At 47.5% G+C, this 19,027-nt stretch overlaps 5 protein-coding genes and 1 long non-coding RNA gene across 10 annotated transcripts; 4 read left to right on the top strand and 2 right to left on the bottom strand.

Moving 5' to 3' along the window:
• The first annotated feature begins 9 nt into the window (after positions 1-9).
• Positions 10-2,507, top strand: LOC112874284 (protochlorophyllide-dependent translocon component 52, chloroplastic-like). Its single transcript, XM_025937520.1, has 6 exons — positions 10-756; positions 875-973; positions 1,077-1,221; positions 1,297-1,494; positions 1,582-1,769; positions 1,888-2,507. The coding sequence occupies exons 1-6, from the start codon at positions 77-79 to the stop codon at positions 2,144-2,146; spliced, it is 1,569 nt and encodes a 522-aa protein (XP_025793305.1). The 5' UTR covers positions 10-76; the 3' UTR covers positions 2,147-2,507.
• A 222-nt stretch (positions 2,508-2,729) lies between these two features.
• Positions 2,730-5,427, top strand: LOC112874283 (protochlorophyllide-dependent translocon component 52, chloroplastic-like). Of its 3 annotated transcripts, none has more exons than XM_025937518.1 (7): positions 2,730-3,379; positions 3,480-3,667; positions 3,798-3,896; positions 4,079-4,223; positions 4,321-4,524; positions 4,665-4,852; positions 4,944-5,427. In XM_025937518.1, the coding sequence occupies exons 1-7, from the start codon at positions 2,879-2,881 to the stop codon at positions 5,200-5,202; spliced, it is 1,584 nt and encodes a 527-aa protein (XP_025793303.1). In that variant the 5' UTR covers positions 2,730-2,878; the 3' UTR covers positions 5,203-5,427. The 3 variants fall into 3 exon arrangements, with proteins under 3 accessions (XP_025793303.1, XP_025793302.1, XP_025793304.1); XM_025937517.1 differs by having other exon boundaries at positions 4,315-4,524; XM_025937519.1 differs by having other exon boundaries at positions 2,733-3,379; positions 4,339-4,524.
• A 20-nt stretch (positions 5,428-5,447) lies between these two features.
• Positions 5,448-10,915, bottom strand: LOC112874286 (elongation factor P). The gene is made up of 11 exons (XM_025937523.1): positions 10,499-10,915; positions 9,884-9,914; positions 9,780-9,793; positions 9,596-9,646; positions 9,437-9,506; positions 8,557-8,623; positions 8,380-8,447; positions 7,833-7,956; positions 6,956-6,995; positions 5,952-6,019; positions 5,448-5,810 (listed from the first exon to the last, which is right to left on the bottom strand). Exons 1-11 carry the CDS (start codon positions 10,787-10,789, stop codon positions 5,804-5,806), a joined length of 831 nt encoding a protein of 276 aa, XP_025793308.1. The 5' UTR covers positions 10,790-10,915; the 3' UTR covers positions 5,448-5,803.
• Positions 10,916-11,059: 144 nt separating this feature from the next.
• On the top strand, positions 11,060-14,752 carry LOC112874285 (5'-adenylylsulfate reductase-like 5). Of its 2 annotated transcripts, none has more exons than XM_025937522.1 (4): positions 11,060-11,357; positions 13,011-13,192; positions 13,309-13,421; positions 13,981-14,752. In XM_025937522.1, exons 1-4 carry the CDS (start codon positions 11,160-11,162, stop codon positions 14,394-14,396), a joined length of 909 nt encoding a protein of 302 aa, XP_025793307.1. In that variant the 5' UTR covers positions 11,060-11,159; the 3' UTR covers positions 14,397-14,752. The 2 variants fall into 2 exon arrangements, with proteins under 2 accessions (XP_025793307.1, XP_025793306.1); XM_025937521.1 differs by having other exon boundaries at positions 13,297-13,421.
• Positions 14,753-15,681: 929 nt separating this feature from the next.
• On the top strand, positions 15,682-17,285 carry LOC112874287. 2 transcript variants are annotated; one of them, XM_025937526.1, is made up of 3 exons: positions 15,682-16,098; positions 16,195-16,637; positions 16,947-17,285. In XM_025937526.1, the coding sequence occupies exons 1-3, from the start codon at positions 15,978-15,980 to the stop codon at positions 17,064-17,066; spliced, it is 684 nt and encodes a 227-aa protein (XP_025793311.1). In that variant the 5' UTR covers positions 15,682-15,977; the 3' UTR covers positions 17,067-17,285. The 2 variants fall into 2 exon arrangements, with proteins under 2 accessions (XP_025793311.1, XP_025793309.1); XM_025937524.1 differs by having other exon boundaries at positions 15,682-16,637.
• On the bottom strand, positions 16,802-17,548 carry LOC112874288. Its single transcript, XR_003224925.1, has 2 exons — positions 17,285-17,548; positions 16,802-17,215 (listed from the first exon to the last, which is right to left on the bottom strand). It is a non-coding gene; the product is annotated as an uncharacterized LOC112874288 (long non-coding RNA).
• Between the last annotated feature and the right edge of the window lie 1,479 nt (positions 17,549-19,027).

Raw genomic sequence — 19,027 nt, 5'->3', positions numbered from 1 at the left:
CAGTCACCGCTCACCACTCCGGCCACTCCACACCCACAACGCATTCCTCCTGTAGCCTTTTGGCCGCGGCCACGCCATGGAACCCCTCTCCCTACACCTGCGGCTCCCGCGCGCCGGGCGCCATTCGCTTCCCTTCGCCGCCACCGCCGCGCCATTGAGCTCCAGGAGACCGACGGCCACCATCCTGGCGCCAGGACGCCGGCGTCGCGGCGCCCGGCTGTCAGTGTCCGCCGTGGCGGCCGAGACGCCGCGCACCGAGGACCCGTCGCCGTCCGGGGAGGGCGCGTTCGACTGGCTGGACCAGTGGTACCCTTTCGCGCCCGTCTGCGACCTCGACCCCGGCGCGCCGCACGGCAAGACGGTGCTCGGGCTCGGCGTCGTCGCCTGGTACGACCGCGGCGGCGGCCAGTGGCGCGTGTTCGACGACGCCTGCCCGCACCGCCTCGCGCCGCTCTCCGAGGGCCGCATCGACGGCAAGGGGCGGCTCCAGTGCGTCTACCACGGCTGGTGCTTCGACGGCGCCGGCGCCTGCAAGTTCATCCCCCAGGCGCCGGCCCTCGGCCCCCCGGTGCACAAGAACAGCAAGGCGTGCGTGGCGTCGTACCCAACCGTGGTGCAGAACAAGATCCTGTGGTTCTACCCGAGGGCCGAGCCCGAGCACAGGGACGTGCTGCAGAGGAATCGGCCGCCGTACATCAAGGAGATCGACGACCCGTCCTTCGTCACCGCGTTCGGCATCAGAGATCTATTCTACGGGTAAAATGTTCAGCCTCTTCTGTCTTTTGTTCTTTTTTTTTTTGCTTTCTTCTGAATATTCATTCATGGTTCTTCCATTGCAATGCACATTCACAATTCTGAACTGCTTCCACTGCAGCTATGATATCTTGGCAGAGAACCTCATGGACCCTTCTCATGTCCCGTATGCCCACAAGGGGCTGATAGGCGGGCCCCGCAACACAGAAGATCCCGGGAGATATGTCCCTGACCTCACTCATCTTTGGCAATGCAAATTGCTCTGAATTTTCAGAAAGGGAGTTGTTCTGTCAATCCTGTAACGGAGGTGTTCGTCTCTTCACAGTTGAGCACGACAAAGAAGGCGGCGGCCCGATCAAGCTGAAGATAGAGGAAGCGAGCATGGCCGGGTTCCTGTCTTCGTGGGAACGCGGCTCCTGGAGGTTCGTCGCGCCGTGCACGTTCTACAGCTCAGGGACTAGCATGCAGGTGTGCATCCCCTCTCCCTTTGGCAATGCAGGCGATGCCATGCCATGACGAGCCCATTGTTCGTTGGCCCTGCAGGCGAAGCCGGGGAAGAAGAAGGCGCCCCGGTTCATGCTCGTGGTCTTCTGCGTCCCGGTGGCTCCTGGCCGGAGCCGGCTGATCTGGGCGTTCCCGAGGAACTTCGGGGTCTGGCTCGACCTGATCATACCACGGTGGCTCTACCACGTCGGCCAGAACCGTGTCCTGGATTCAGACGCTTACATCCTCCATGTCGAGGTGACCCAATGCAAAAACCAAATGCCTGAATGTTTTGTACATTCTCAGGCGCTCAACTAGTTGAAGATTTATTATTACCTTTTGCAGGAGCGCAAGTTTGCTGCGTCAGGCCTTGACAACTGGCACAACGATTGCTATGTGCCGGCATCGTCGGACACCATGGTCGTCGCCTTCAGGAACTGGTTCAGGAAGTACTGCAAGAATCGGGTTGGCTGGGCAACCCCGCAGCCTGACCAGCTGCCGCCGACCCCTAACAAGGACACACTCATGGAGCGGTAACTAACTAAGCCAATGATGTACCTGAAGTTTTTCACATTTTCACCTTAAGCAAGCAACAAACACCATAGGAACACAGTGAGCTCTGTGGTGCTCATCTCCGGATGCCATGGACAGGTACTGGTCGCACGTCGTGCAGTGCACGAGCTGCAGCGCGGCGCTGAAGGCCATGAGGGCGCTCGAGGTCGCCTTGCAGGTCGCGTCGGTCGCCGTCGTCGGTTTCCTCGCGGTCGCCAAGGAGACGCTGGTCATGTCGGCTGCTCAGAGAGCCGTGGTCGTGTCCGCGGCCGTGCTGTGCTTCGCCGCGTCCCGCTGGCTCTCAAATTTCATCGAGAACAACTTCTTCTTCCAGGATTACTCCCATGCTTACAAGTGACGCGCTCTGGAGGATGAGGAGAACGCAATTTTTCTGACCTGTAACTTAGAAAGTTAGAATGCTGCTGCCTTGAGGGTGCTTTTTCTGGAAACGGTTCTTCTGCACTACTGCAGAGGAGGCTCGTCCGTTTTTCCGCATGGATCCGCCGGACCCACGCGTCAGTGACCAGGCATCACGTTAGAGAAGCCTTGTCTACTTTTTTCCTTCAGCCACCGGATGGTGACTTTTTCATAGCGTTACCATCGGCGGCCTTACCGCTCTTGTGGACACTTAACGGGCCATATGTTCATTTTTGGCCTATTTGGACCATTTGGTTTTCGGCCTTGCTTCTCAATGGGTTCTTTTGTTGCGACCCTAGCAATTTTTAGTTGTGCTATTAGCAGTGGATATCATAATTTCCGTATTTATTCTGATATATATTTTATGTGCTTATTTGTGGGATATTTGTATTAATTTGTTCCCGATCTTCTTCTTCCTTTTCTTTTGAATAAACTATTTGTGGGACATTTCCAAGCCTGCAACTTGATTTGCATAGCCCAAGTGTGCACCATCGACAGATGACAGGTGCAGGAAGGAGGAAATGGGAGCTGCTGATCGCCTGATCCAACCGCCTCTGCCGGCCCACAGGAGCCGCGTGCCCACGACTCCCGCCACACCACAGCCACGAGTTCCCGGCTTCTCGCGAGGTCCGCCCCGGTTGTGGCCGCGCTGCCCGCCGCCCGCCGCCGCGCCATGGACACCCTCTCCCTCCTCTCGGTCGCGCGCGTCTCACGCCTGTCGCTCCCCCTCGCCACGGCCGCCGCGCCACTGAGATCCAGGAGTCTAAGCGGCGGCGCCCGGATCGCGCAGTCGCGGCGCCGCCGCGCCGCCCGGCTGTCGGCGTCCACCGTGGCGGCCGAGACGCCGCGGACCGAGGACGCGCCGTCGCCGTCGCCGTCCGGGCAGGAGCTGTTCGACTGGCTGGACCAGTGGTACCCTTTCGCCCCCGTGTGCGACCTCGACCCCGGCGCGCCGCACGGCAAGACGGTGCTCGGGCTCAGCGTCGTCGCCTGGTACGACCGAGGCGCCGGCGAGTGGCGCGTGTTCGACGACGCCTGCCCGCACCGCCTCGCGCCGCTCTCCGAGGGCCGCATCGACGACAAGGGCCGGCTCCAGTGCGTGTACCACGGCTGGTGCTTCGACGGCGCAGGCGCCTGCAAGTTCATCCCCCAGGCCCCCGCCCTCGGCCCACCGGTACGCCGCGCTCCGCCGATCGCCACTTCTCCTCTCTGTTGCCGTCATCATTCGCCGCCGCAAAGTGAAATCAAAATCCTTCTCGTGATTCTCGCGGCAGGTGCACAAGAACAGCAAGGCCTGCGTGGCGTCGTACCCCTGCGTGGTGCAGAACAACATCCTGTGGTTCTACCCGAGAGCCGAGCCGGAGCACAAGGACGTGCTGCAGAGGAAGCCGCCGCCGTTGATTCCCGAGATTGACGACCCGGGGTTCGTCACCGTCTATGGCATCAGGGATCTTCCCTACGGGTACAGGCTCAAAACATTTTTCGGAGTCTTGCTATGCTTCTTCCGTTTGTCGATCCAGCTGCAGTGTGCATCTGGATATTCATGGTTCAGTCATAAGTAGCTTGTAGCACTGTTGCAAACTGCAATTCAGGTATGATGTTTTGGTAGAGAACCTCTTCGACCCAGCTCATGTACCATATGCGCACAAGGGGATAATGCGAGGAATCCGCAAGAAGGAAGATCCCGGAAGATAAGCCCCCTGTTCTTACATGAATATCATCTTTGAATTTATCTTTGGCATTGCAAGTGAAGTAGTTCTTTCAGCCTAATTTTTGTTGAGCTTACACTGGGGCTCATGCTGGATCTGGAAGGAGTGAAAAAGAAACTGCTTGTCATTCTGCATCTCTGATTGGGAGTTTTTGTTTTCTTCACAGTTGACTACGACAAAGAGGGCGGCGGTCCGATCAAGATGAAGATTGAGGCGGCAAACGTAGAAGGGTTTGTGTCACCGCAGGAGCGTGGCTACTTCCAGTTCATCGCGCCAAGCACGCTCGTGGGTTCACCATTTTCCCAAGAGGTGTGTGTAAATCCCCTCCCCCTTTGTCAACGCAAGCCGAGATGGATAGGAATTCATAGAACCATCTTAACACGCCGGCACTGTTTTTCTGTTCTTGGTGGCCGGTCGGGCCAAGGGAAAGAAGGCGCCTCGGATCCTGCTGGTGTTCTTATGCGTTCCGGTTGCTCCTGGTAGGAGCAGGGTGATCTGGGCGTTCCCGAGAAACGTTGGGGTCTGGCTCCACAACATCACACCACGGTGGCTGTACCATGTAGGCCAGAATCTTATATTGGATTCAGACATTTTCCTCCTCCACGTTGAGGTAACTCAAGTCCTGTCAGGCACAACCAACATCTTCAGACTTATGTACCTCTTGTCTGTTGAATTCAGCATCTAATTTCAGGCACAACCAACAAGTGATTCAGACTTGTGTAACTCTTGTCTGTTGAATTCCTTTTGCAGGAGCGCAAATTTGCCGCAGTAGGCCTCGATAATTGGCAGAAAGCTTGCTATGTGCCCACCTCGTCCGACAACATGGTGATCGCCTTCAGGAACTGGTTCAGAAAATTCTGCAAGAATCGGGTTGGATGGGCAACCCCACAAGTCGATCAGTTGCCACCAACCCCTACCAAGGATCAGCTCATGGAGAGGTAAATGAGCCAGAAAACATCACCTGGCAGAGAATTCTGCAATGCAATCTGAACTGTGAATTGTAATGCAAATCTCCTGATGCCTGTCCAGATACTGGTCACACGTGGCGCAGTGTACGAGCTGCAGCGCCGCGCTCAAGGCCATGAAGGCACTCGAGGTTGCACTGCAGATCGCGTCGGTCGCCGTTGTTGGATTCCTTGCCGTCGCCAAGGGAACGCTGGTCACCTCGACTGTCCAGAGGGCTGTGGTCGTGTCCACGGCCGTGCTGTGCTTCGCCGTGTCCCGCTGGCTAGCCAACTTCATCCAGAAGAACTTCTACTTCCAAGATTACATCCACGCTTACAAGTGATGTGTTCAGGAAAACTTGCGGCTTTTGTTGCTAGGAGTTGTTGTTGATAGTAAATGCAAATTAGAAATGTGTAGGAAGCACAGCAAATTATTTGACACGGTAGCAACTGTATATAATCAACGAGTTATCTTCAGCGTTGGTTCAACGACAAAAACTACAAATTAAATATGTTCTTGCAGTGGCCACTGCCGATAGGATATGGCATTCTGCTGCAGGATATGTAAATCATATGCGAGATATGAATCAATAGTCAAACTTCGTATTTATTTGCATGAAATCCAGACAATCAAATCCCAATGTTCCGCGGAACAGTAAGCCATACAAGGGAACATGAATAATTTCAAAATATCTACCAAAATAGCTTCTCTACCTGTGTTGTGTGTTCCCACAAAAATTCCCATGGCTCTCCATGAAAGGAAGCTGTTGCATAAATGTTCCAAACGAAACAAAATAAGAACACCTGTGAGTACAAAATGTGTGGCTACAAACTAAATTCTTGGTTGCTGGCGGCCATGGTAGCTGCACGAGTGAAAACTTATCCTAGTAGGGAAATTGCATTCAATTCCCATTTGGAACAACAATACGCTATCAAAGATATCCCTTAGGCCCTGAAATGCAAAATCACTTTAATGATTATCAGGGGAATTTAAATATCAAAAGAGACATGAAAACCAGTGCAGATTCTAAACGATGAACTGTATTGCTTTTCTTGATATAATAAGGAAATGATCAGACTTTCTATCACGTACCTCGTCATATATGAATCATCTACTGTACTGATTACAATCTTCTCGCCCGCTTCAATAAAAGGTGGTGCCTGATATAACAACAGAAGGGCAATGTTCATAAGAAATAGCCCACACATGGGTCCGTAAAAGTTCAATCACTATTCAATAAGTTACGCATCTAGGGAAAAAAAAATCAGGAGATAACTTATTTTCAGGTAAAATCAAGGTGCCGCATTAATGAGATAAGTGAACCGATGAAGTTTATGGTGGCAACAAAATTTAGTTGACAAAAGGAAAAAAGAGGAGTAAATTCCCTTGTCGTTTTGTGCCATAAAAAATAATTTTAGTTGACAAAATAATTTTATAAATTAATACATCTCATATTAGAAATATTAGGTATTTTTTTCTCAATTTTTGGATAGTAGTTTTGTGCCATAAAAAATCAGATAGTCTTAAAAAGTAGCATAATTTGGTGAATTTTAATTTTAAGATCGTAAATGCTACATATGAGTTTTTTGCAAAATGGATTCATCTCCATCAGTTGTATCACTGTAAAAAGTTTCATGAATTTTGGAGGTCGTTTTAGTCAAGAAAAGAGGGGTGAAAAACCACAAGTTACTGTTCATGCGAGTTAAGTGGCATAGTTGACTGTAGGGCCAAAGAAGGGATAGAAATTAAAAATAGGGCCAAATAAGGAAGATTCAACTTTCGAGGGCCATAGAAGGAAGTGGTATTATTTCTAGGGCCATAGAGGGAATTTACCCAAAAAGAGGGTGAATGATGAGAAGGTTACGCGCCTAAATTTCAAATGAAAATATAGAAAAGTATAAAGCTGTGCCGATTCAGCAACTACAAATCAGCTCTTTAGATAGATGATCTATAAAAAAAGAAATTGCAAACAAAAAACATGCGTACTGCACTCCATACACAATCCAACAAAGATTAACAGCACTAGATCAACAAGTGCATATAATAACAATAGTTCTAGGTAAGCAAACACTACAAAATGGTGCCCAGCAACTTACAAGCACTGTAAGACCATTGTCCAGCACGACCCTTTTATACCTGCATTTATAACAAGCATGTGCTTAGTTAACTGTATAATAGTGAGGCTTAAAACATCTGACGGTAAAATTATGAAGCTGGTGTTAGTAAAAGATATGTTCTAAGTGCTATATGATAACAACATAATGACAAGAGTGCTCATCAATCTCGGATCTACAAAGTCCTCTGCACTATCAAGCAATTTAAGTCTTAGGATCAAATCTCAAGATTACAGATATCATTTCAATATAATGATTTAGGAAGCCAAAAACTACTGCAGCATGATCTGGGCAGTCACAAACCCTGTATAATAAACAGAGGTTTGGGGCCAAAAATATCTCTTACATTCACAGCCTCACGGACGATTGGAAGATGTGACACTTGAATTCAGGACAGGTAACCAAAGAGCTAGTTTGGACAATTTTAAACAGGTGACTGCAGCTTCTTCCTTTTACAAGTTCTGAATGATACAAACTAGCCTACTTCCACAATCCAGCATCCCACTGCCTGTGTCTACTTGATATATGCATATGCTGGCAACTTTCTCATAATCTCTCTCAAAGCAAATTGCTATTAATCTTGTTCGCTCACTGCCAACTAGAATGCTCACATTAAACAATTAATCACTACTCATTAGATTGCATTAAATCATATTACTATGTAACCATAACCTTATTGCTGAACATTTAACAAGCCTATTTTCTTTCAGAGTATGAATAGACACCCAGAATATGCACTCTATCAACTAACCCATTAAAAGTGGTAAAAACAACAAAAAATGTTGTTATTTGTAGATATATGATAAACAGATCTTACACGAAATAAGTGGATGATTAAATAAATAACATAAAAACTTACTGAGGTTGAGCAGTAAGCCCTTTTGTATTCGGTTGTGCTTCAACAACAGTGCAAGTCACTCTTGGAGGAACCGTAGCAGACATTGGCCGGCCATCAAAGTATTGTAGGTTCACCTTCATTTCATCTGTTTATAAGAGAGAAATAAGTAGGCTGTAAGGATTTAAAAAACGTGTTATAAACTAAATTCCAAACTGAGCATATGAAATAAACATGGACAGTGCAAATTTAAAATCGAGCTGCTATGGTTGGAGACTATGATAAGTTAAGCCCTATAATAGAAGGCAACTATAAAATTAATAAACATTACTAGATTAACACATATCAGTCATCTGGCAAAACTTAAGTCGTCCACGTATTAACCTAAATTGAGATTTTTGTACTTTGTCATGCTAGGAAAACTGAAAGGTAATAATACTGCACAACCATCAGCTTTCATATATAACGAGGGAGTCATAAGAGAATTAAATAGCTAACTGTACATAAGCACATTTTTATTTTTAAAAACCATCAGAATTCCTTCTTGTTGTTAATTAATACTCAGTTGAACCTTTCAGGTACGCAGCAGCTTTGCCAAACAGATCCTTTGAAACTTCAATTTGCTCAAATGTTTCAGGCCTGGCAGAAAAGACACCAGATTAGATCACAACTAAAAAATAAGTATGGACAGCATCACAGCTTAGACGTGAATAGTTAAATGGCAAGAAAATTGGAAAATGAAACCTACTCCATAAGCATCACAGTGTCTCCTTCCTGATACAGATATGTGAATGACTTCCCCTCAACAAAAACTCCTGATTGTGTACACACAGAGTTTTTAATAATTAGACTAGCATTATTAACATGATTGTATAAGTTTAAAACATGAAAAACTGAACCAAACATGTTATCATAGATGCCAACCTGCCACCAAACTGGATATTGTTCGGCAGCCAGCCAGTGTTTATAGTCCCCTTTCCCAATGCAAATCGTGGTCAGGCTAATACAAGGCCATTAGCTCAGGCTCTTTCTAGAGAAGTTGGCTAGACAGGAAGGCTGAAACTTAGCCAGGATCCAGCTGGACCCAGATAATTGGACAGCTTCTCACAAAACTCTGTTAGATATGGTACCGTAATATTTTATATTTTCTTTAATACTATTAACATAATGTGTGTTTGTGCAAAAAGAATACACTTATGGTAATCAAATCAATTGAAGCTTTAATACAATACGTAATTTTGGAGAGGCTCTTGGTCATGGCTGGCAGACAACATCTTGGACATAAGATACCAAACTGGCTGGTCCATATATACCAGTTTCTACATCATGATTACGTAGATTAATTATGGTCACGAATTCAATTTAGTTTGTTCGATCATGTTCCATAGGTTATGAGACTCTCTAAAATTGGCTTTGCACATGAATCCTATGTGACACCCTAGAATATAATGTAAAGAGGAGAGAGAAGTACCCACGTAAAACACATGTGAGCACATTTCAGGGGACGGTTACATGCATGGGGGCAGTTAGGCTACAAAATAAAGGCTTGTGTGCCTATATTTATCTTACCTAATAAAGTTGCCTTTTCTGTAAAAAAAAAAAGAGGGGGGGGGGGTGCATCATCATACTCTCAAGGGCCTCATCGGTACGAAATCTTTCTGTTATTTTGTTTCCAGTGTCAACATCCCTCAGTTCCACCTGTAACACTCAAGTGTTCAAAATAAAACAGTGTAAATGCTGGCTACTTGTGATTGTGGTAGTGAAGCATGAGACGCCAATCGCTGAACCTGTATTGTGGCCCCTCCTCTTCCTTGATGTGAATGTTGTGCTCTTATTACCTGAACAAAACATAACCAAGTCAGGAAACAATACATGGCTTTTTCTTGTGATGAACACCGGTATAAATTAGTACAAACTTCACCGGAACAGTAACTACCAATGGATGCAGAATACAAAAAAGAACTTCTGTACCTGATAAATGCGACCTTGATTTTAAGGTTGGCCAAATGGATGAGTGAGTAACTGTCAGTGATACTTGAAGGAGAAGGTAAAACACAAGAGATGTAAGCACACACCTCTTCTTTGTATTACATTTCCAAGTTTCACCTACAATATACGAAGACAGTCCCAGAGTTAATCAGTGCATAGTGCTTCAGCAAAGAGAAAAGAGTGCAGAACTGAAAGAAAGCATTTGGCGGACCAGGATAAAGATATTAGCTAGACATAAATATTCATTTTGCAAGGGCTTTTTAGACCATGGATAAGCCTTCCTGCTGACTGCTAGCTGTAATGAGTTTACTTAAGAAGGACATCACTTTCCTGCACAGTGTATTACAAAGTTGCACATTTGAATCCATGACATGCATTGGATCCCTAAGATGTATGATCATGACTACTGTAATAAACTCCCGGCTAAACCCTGCATAATGTTCCATATAACAGCCTCTGCGGCCTGAACTGAATAAATTCTCTCAGTCCCAGAGACAAAAGAGCAACAACTAATCCTGCCGCAGAGGCGCAGACAAATAAACAAACCATCTTAACCATTTTTGTGGCGAATTGAACAAAAACAACTGAACAAAACCAGTTTAACTGCATCAAGCCACTAAAACCCTAACTGAACCCTGGCAAGGATCGACTGAGGTGAATCATCGGAAAGTGATGAAGAAGAGCCGCGAGGGAATTCGTACGTCGGAGCCGAGCATCTTCGCGCCGCGTCGCTGGGTGGCGGCCCACGGAGCGGCGGCAAGCGAGCCCGCGCCGGCGGGCGGGGCCCACCGCGAGGCGGCAGCGAGCGTGGCGATCGCATGAGCGCGGCCACGGGGCGCGGCGTAGAAAAGAGGGAGGCGGCGGGAAGCTTCCAGAAGCTTCCGGCGGAGGATCTGCATCGCGAAAGTCGGCGTTGCTCCCCTTGCGGCTTCGCGGCGAGGAAGGAACCGGATCGCAGTGGAAATGGCTACGATATGGGCCAAGCCCAACATTTGTGGTGGATTCAGGCCCACGGAACCGTGAGGGTCCTTTTGCCATTTTTTGACCTCTTGTTTCCAATTGGGTGGCCCTGAAGCCCAAGAAAAGACGCTGGCGTGGAGGGACCCACCTGTCCCCTGCCCGAGGTCAGCCGTCGGCAGCAGCGCCCCAACCAACCAGGCTGCAGCACGCACGCGTACCCGCGGGCGTCCCCACCGGCCACCACCACCCGCACCGGCTCCCCAAAATAACCTCGCCTATTTTTTTCTTTTGCCAAATCTAGCCTCCACACGCGGAGAAATTTCCGAAGCGGAAGAATCGAAAGGGAAGAGAGAGAGAGGGGGGGGGAGAGAGAGAGGGAGAGAGAGAAGGGAGAGAGAAGCTATGATGCGCTGCGCCGCCGCCGCGGCCGCCGTTGCCGTGGCCGTCGCCCTCGCCCTCGTCGCAGCCGTTGCTGGCGCGGCCGCCGCCGCGGGGTCGCCAGGCGCGGGCACATGCGCCCGGAGGGACGCGCCGCCGTTCCTCGACGCCGTCGGATCGCGCTGCCCCTTCGTCCGGATCGAGCCGTCCCCGCCTCTCGAGGTAGGCCTCCTCTCCTCTTCCACCGCCTAATCGGCCAAACTAGCCGCGACGTTCCTGTCGAAATCTCGGGAATTAGTAGCTGTTAGCTCTGGAACGAGCTGGAACGCCGGTGACCAGCTCAGGCGAGCTCGGAACGCCGGCGTGAGTGAAGATGGACACACACGAACACTTGGAACACAAGCACACGAGAGTTTTTGTGCTGCCCAAAACCCGCAGCGTTTTCTGGTTTTTCCTTCTCCTTTATTGAAAACAAAGCAACAGACTCCGGTGGCAACCCGCACACCGCGCTAACGACGCGTCCATCCCCACGTCCACGATGTGCGCTCACCTCCGGTTGTCCGAGTCTAGCGCGAGCTATCTTCACGGGCACGATGCGCACGGCAACCACAAGCCGGTCCTCATGCACATGACTAACAGAAAAAACACATGCAAATCTAACTGACTCCTACAGACGCTAGGCTCATCTAACAGTAGCGACGTGTTGTTTTTCTTTTTAATTCGCCTTCGGGATACGAGATATTAGAGGAGGGTGATAGAGAAAGATGCGGTGATATTTTTGTTTTTATTTTTTTCCCTGCTAGAAATATTCGCATTTGATGGGTGCGAATATTGTACCTAGCTAATTAGTCTTGTCTTTAAAAACTAAAGCAGCAAAATTAGCGACATGGAAACTTTCTGAGGCGCAGTTATACAATAAACCAGAGCTATTGAGGAATCCAGTCACTCAATAAACCTTTGCTTGTGCTGAAAATGTGTTTATGAATGCAATTGGTTGATAATAAACAGAAGGAGGCTGGTGGACTTAAAAATGGGGCGGTCAAGTAGTTTTTGGCTCGAGAGAATTTGGGAATTGGGGCAAAATTCAAAGGAAGGTATGGGGCAACATGGATTGTGCGTGTCTGGGTTTCAGCAAAGAAAGACACGTTTAGGATGCAATGATGATACCACATGATATGCATGCCCTCATACTTAATCAAGCAATTTGACAGTAGAGAAGTTATTTTTTTAGTAACTTTTACTCAATCATTCCATGAGCTACAGCAACAGTATTTTTCAATCAGTGATCAAATGGCTGAGAATATTAGTTGTTTGTTCTCTAAATAATATCTACATCGTAAACTTCACTTTTTATAGCGAAATATGTATAAATATTGAGAAAGTGCAAAACTACTTGTACATGCATGTATTGTCCTAACCATCCAAAATGCTGCAAGATTGCTATCATAACTGCAATATGAGATGTCGGTTTGGATTTTGAAAGTTTTTACCAAACTCGAGGCATATTTGACTGGTTGTGACATGTGCATCCATGTACAAAGCGAAAAGGCTGCATTTCAATTGAAACAGGATTTGTAAGAAATTTGGCTAAATTATGTTTACTTATTTTTTTGGCTAATGTTGGCAATGAAATGGGAAATAGTATCAACCTAAAACTATTCCTGTTATGATGAAACAGATCATCCTAATTTTCTGTAGATCCATTAACCAGCTTATTTTCATCCACTGTTGGCACATTTTTACTTGATGAAGAATCTTGTTTTGTCACTTGATTAATTGAAAACCCTGGCAGTGCAACGAATGTGGATAGTTAACGAAACTGGGAAAGTTGTGGCTTCTTCAGTAGTACTTAATATACCTTGTCTTCTGCTGAAGGTGAGTGGAGAGGCTGTTGATACAGAGTTGAACCTTCGGCGTAGGGGTGCTTCATACTCCATTCTCTTTTACGCTGCATGGTGTCCATTTTCAAGCAAATTCCGACCAATATTTCAAGCTCTCAGCACTATGTACCCTCAGATACATCACTTTGCTGTTGAAGAATCTTCTACTACACCTAGGTATGTGAATGTTGAATGCTTTAGTGTTAGTCTGCTGAATTATTGAACAAAAAATCATTTGTTCAGCGGATTGCTGCTCATTGTACTGCATCTGCTCACTGTAGTTTGTTTTCAAGATATGGTGTTCGTGGGGTCCCAGCCATTCTTCTGGTAAATGAGACTACGATGGTTCGGTATCGAGGTTCAAAAGATCTCAGCTCTCTGGTAGATTTCTATAAAGAAACTACAGGTATGAACAATTCATCTTCATGCATACATAGCTTTATTGAATGAACACAGTTTCTTTATAATATACTTTACTTGAGACTTGAGCAGATCTAATGATTGAGAATATAATCCTTGGGTTCCCTTTATTGGAAATTCATTGGATTATTTTTCTTTAACATTATTTTTTAGTTGGTTGTGTGCTTTTTAGTTTTTATCTTGGAAATTATTACTGCTGCATAATGGTGAATCAACTGCACCCATGAATGAAAAAGCCTCGAATGCTCTTTACCCATGGCCCCAATGTGGTCATGCATCAAAATTTTTATCTAATTATGATGTTTTACTCTTTGAGGTTTTGAATAATTGATGCTTGTGAATGTACACAAGCAGCCTGGTGTAATAGTTTATGTGGCAATGGGCATGCTCATAGCAACATGTCATTATAATATGGATTGACTCCACACCAAATAACTAAACAGGGATATGTTATATGACACATTTGTGGTCACATGGATAATTGTACCATTAGGTCCCTTATAGTACTTTAAAGCATTTTTCTGATGGATGTTTTCCTGCTGCAGGTCTAGATCCTATTGCGCATCTTGATATTGTGCAGCAAGAGGGAAGAGGAAACTTGAGGTCCATAATGCCATGGGATCGATCGCTTCATGAAATGGCAAACGATGAGCCCTTTTTGTTGCTTGCAGTTCTTTTTATCATTCTGAAGGTTGCAGCGCACTTCATACCTGTTGCCATGTCTCATTTGAGAGCCTTCTTAGTTGTGCGTGTCCAAAACTTAAACTTGGGGATCCGTAGGGGTTCAAACCAGCTCTTGGATCGAGCATTGAATGTACTTGATGTGAGGAGGCTTTGGAGCAAGCTTAGACTGAGCAATAAGGCAACAGACCTAAGGAAAGGAGCAAGTAACGCCCGAGCTTGGGCATCCTCGTTTACTTCTGTTTCACTGGGTGAACCGTCGTCTTCAAGGCAAGCTTAGGCTTTTCGGAGGTGTTGTTTGTTAGGGTAGCGGCTCACATGGTGAGACCATTTAATCTTTGTTTCCCATCCTGCTATGTGTACCATGGTTCTCTGTTCTGTGCAGTCAGGAAGTGGGGAAACCTTACAGGCATGTAAATTTTGAGGACATCATGTGCTGTTGTATATTAGGAATACCTTTGCATTAGCATTTGCTAATGCAATGCCTAATCTTTCTGTCCATTAACTACAGTAAATTGGCCATGTATGATGAACATCTTCGTAGTTTCTTTTTTAGGATTTCTTTCTGTTTGTGGTGCTGTATTGTAATTTACACTGTTATTCTCCATTAAAGAACTTGGTTTCACTTTGTAATTCTGTTTGAAGCCAGCATGACGAGCTTGAAGCTTGGGCCACTGAGTCGTGCTCTGAACTGTGGAAGTCAGTTGCTCTCGTGAGTTGTAATGGTCGCTATATTTTTTGGAAGAAACAAGATCACGTGAAACCTGAAAGGCTTTCTTTCTCGGTGACTTTGTTATTTCCTCTGGCGATTTGTCTTGTAAGGTTTCTTCTGAGTTTTACTATTCTGTTTTATCATCCATTGCTGTCTCTGGTCGCTATCTTAACTTGCATTTATGCAGAAGCTTTTGAACAGATGTCGCCTGTACATGCCGTTCTTAACAGGTGTGTATCTTCCTTGTGTATATTTGGTTTTATCGCCCCCTTTGCTTGACCATGCTCAGCTATGTTGTGCAGTTTTTTCTGAATTTGATTTGACTTTCAAATAGCATTCTGGAAATGCTCGTCATAACATGATGGAAAAGGATTGACGTGGATGCGGATTAGGTTGCAGTGGCATCTAATTCTGACAGTTGATGACGGAGACAGATTTAATTAGTTTGTTATGCCGTCTAATTAAAACTACCATGTGGTACATGTATTTATTTTCAGAAATACTGGATGTGATCCAGTGTGCCTTTTGCAGAATAAAGTTTTGAGAACTATTTTAAATGTCGGAGGTCCTTTTTCTATACTTTTGGATGTGGTATTTAAACTGGGAATCACTAGGCATAACAGAAAACTCTTAATAAAGTTATTTGATATATTCATGCTAAGTAGGTTTCACAAGGTGTGTTGGGCGAAGATAAGTTAATCCATGAATGTTAGCCTAAGCCTATTATTTTCTTATATAATGGCTTTCTCCTAATGGATGGGTCCATGCATTTCATATTTTCGGCCTGACTGGATCACATAAAGCGTGGGAAAAAAAAGAATTGAGTAGAAATGAAGGAAGATGGAATTCCCAAGAGGTAGGCGCCAAAGAACATTTTCACCCTTGTCACCTAGCAGCAATGCTGGCTAAGCTCAAACACACACACAAACTCTTTCAAAATTGGGTTGCCATTTCCCTTGCTCCAAGAAGTGTCCCTGTTCCCACTGCCGGCCCATTGGTTCTTCTTTCTCCAGTCGTTTCCCTCCAGAAAAACACAAAGTATCCTTCCATGCCACCACTTGTGATTCCTGGGAAGCATCCATTCTTGACCACTCTAGGTATCATCGCTGCAAGCGTCCAGCTATATAGATCCCTGATCCAAACTTGCCCATGAGCAGAGGGGCTTCCATGGATGCGATCAGCCTTGACGACTGGGAGCTCCTGCCTGACTACAGGAGCTCCTTCTTCTTGGAAGAGGACTGCAGCAATAGAGGCCATGGCTCTGTCGGTGGTAAGGACCAGCTCTTGCACGGCGCCGAGCTGGTCGTGATCGACATGGACCACTTCGCCGCTGCATCTCACCCTCCTCCCTATGATTGCATCCCAGATGAGGAGGAGGACAAGGAACCCATCCTCCTGCTACCATCACAGGATGCCTGTGTCCATGATCCGGCCACCGAATTCAAGGACACCTTGGTCGTGCCGGCCGAGCCGAAGCAAGAGGAGCTCGTGAGCAAGGTGACCGAGATACTGATCTACGAAGAGGAAGATCATGACGAGATGGTCGTCAGATCCCCGGCTCGTGTCAAGGAGGCTGATCAGGAAGAGGTGCTGGTTGAAGCTGCTGCACCTGATGATCAGTGTGCTGGGGAGGAAGAAGGCGTCAACAAAACTGGCCTCAGCGTGGGGAACCTGAGGGTGAACGGCGTTGGTGCGCTCTGCTCGTTTGGGGTTGCAGCAGCCACGTTCTTCATCTTCCTGCTTGGAGGCAAGCAGCAGCAGAAGCGGCAGGATCACAAGATCCACCGCCAGATGTATGCCGGCGACGAGGTTCGTGGCTCTTCCCTGATGCCTTGTAGCAATTCAGCTTTTTTAACACCTGCAATCAAAACATTCCTAAAGGCATGTATGTTCTTGGATTAAGATATTGCTTGCTTATACTTTACTCCTCCTTTTAAAACTTGAACCACCTCACTTATACGTTGGTGCAAAAATAATGAAAAGAATCTTTGGATTTAGACCAGATTATTGCAGAATGGAATCTTGGAATGAATAGGTTAATGGCTGCTGCTAATGCACCGGTATAAAGAGAAATAATGGGGGGCATTCTGACAGGATTCTCGCTTGTTTGATCTGCAGAGGATTCAGCAGGTTGTGCAGCAGGCATCCAGGCTGAACCAGACCATGTCGTCGGTCATGGGAGGCGCATCATCCGCACGGGCAAGCATATCATTTGGCGGGTACTATCAGGGGTTCTGATGCGTCAGTCAGAACTTGGAATAATATATTCCATGCGTTGATTAGTACTTGCTTTGTTTGTGCATTCTTCTTTACATTGGCCAGGGCTCAGCTGCCAGTGACCTGTGTGTACATTTTCTGCTCCAGCTACTAGATGTGAATACTACTATCTGTAATAGATCGATCAAATTGTAAGAACATCACTATGCAGAAATGAATACAAAGTTTTGTTTGAGGACCTGATGGTTCTTGGCTGTGCATGACCTGCCGTTCACTGAACCTCCTCGCCGGCCAACTCGCCATACGCCATGGGAGACTAACTGTTGATTTGTCGACTAGGACGCCGCAGGGCGCCACGCGCCGCCGACAGTGGTCTCCTTTTCCGTTCCCTTGTTGATCCATGTTCCGAGATACCCCGTCCAGAAAAATATAGGAAAATCGTCCAAGGATCGGATCGGATTGGACGGGCAACGCGGCGAAAGATCTGGCATCCATGTGCCAGAGGATAAGAAGAAGAAGCCATCTTTGAACAGTGCTCCTGCGACAGCAATGGCTGGGACGGGTCCAGGCCCAGGGAGATGAGACTGACACCGCTCTTCGTGACGCCGACGCTGGAAGGTGCCATACGTGCTCCTCGAAAATTTCAGTACAACCGACAAATTTCAAGTGAAAATAATTGATTGGATCGTCGCTGGAATTTCACTTGGCATCGCGAGGCCGATGAGCCGCTACTGAGTTCGTCCATTTCAAGCCCAATGGGCTTCAGCTATTCAAGGCCCATCCAAAGCCCATTCGTAATTTTCCCTTTGGTCGATAAACACTGCCACAATCTTCTCAGTTTTTTTTTTTTTTGAAAACTGTGACTTGTCCTGAATCTTCTGGTGTTCTTCTTCCATACTCCTCCCAGGCTCGCAGCCAGGAACGCAAGAATGAGACTGCCAAATCGGCAAGTGATGTAGCAGTACACATAACGCTCCGATCCAGCCTTGTGTTCACTGATGAGGCGAGACAGACTGGTAATGGCGTGGTACCAGACTACCACTCAAGCTTAGGGCATCTGCTGGCGATCAATACCTTTCAGGCAACTGATCAGGCCATCATGGTGCCCTGCACCCTGGCGCCTGGCAGCTCAACGAACTGACAGCGCTGCTCCTTCAATGCGGTGCAAGAGGAGCGAGCCGGTAGGCCACATCAAAGCCGATCGGGCAGCCGTTGTCAGTGTTACTGCCATCTTTGGCGCGAGCAATGAATGCTCGTACCCAACCGAACCAGGGTTTGAAGGGAGAGGGGCGCGTAAAGATGAAAAGATCACTAGGAAATTAAACAGTCGAGATGCATTCAGATTTCATTCATACACCGGATCCCCGTACGCCCTGTTCGGGCGCAGGAGATTTCCTGGAGCTACGCGGCAATCGACGAGCTGTAAGTTGTTCAGCGTTCCCCGGGGAGCTCCGGCGCTGCGGCCGCCGGCGACCGGCCGGCCAGCCGGCCTTGTCGGTGGGTCAGCACCCTAGCTAGGCCGGCTCCAGTACTTGCTCCCACCGCCACCATGCGGCCATGCACGCACCGTCGGCGCCGGAAAGAGACCGATCGATCGGTCAGAATCCTCCGGGCGGCGCTCGAGTCCGCGGGAGAAGGACAAATCCAGGCGCGGAAAGGATCGCCGGTCCGTTGGTCGAGCGCAGCCATGGCGCCCCTCCACGTGTGCCTGTCCGTTGGCTGCTCGTTCATGGCCCCCTAGCTGACGACGGAGTGATTGATCGATGCCAACCTTGCCTAAACCACCACGTGCTCGTCCGGTCCGTACGTCCCCGTCGGCGATCGTGTGATCGATCAGGCAGGAAAGCTCCGTCTAACGACGGCCGGGTAGTGAATTGTCCGGGCTGCAGCTGCAATCAATGGATTCAGCCGCGTTCATGCACGCACGCACGCGTGAGTTTGTTGTGAACTGTGATCGGTTCGCCATGGGGATCGATCTGGTC

This window comes from Panicum hallii, chromosome 9, assembly GCF_002211085.1.
Source record: "Panicum hallii strain FIL2 chromosome 9, PHallii_v3.1, whole genome shotgun sequence".
Classification (NCBI taxonomy): Eukaryota; Viridiplantae; Streptophyta; class Magnoliopsida; order Poales; family Poaceae; genus Panicum; species Panicum hallii.
The sequence above is the reverse complement of the archived record's forward strand: the minus strand, read 5'-3'. Positions and strand labels throughout refer to the sequence as shown.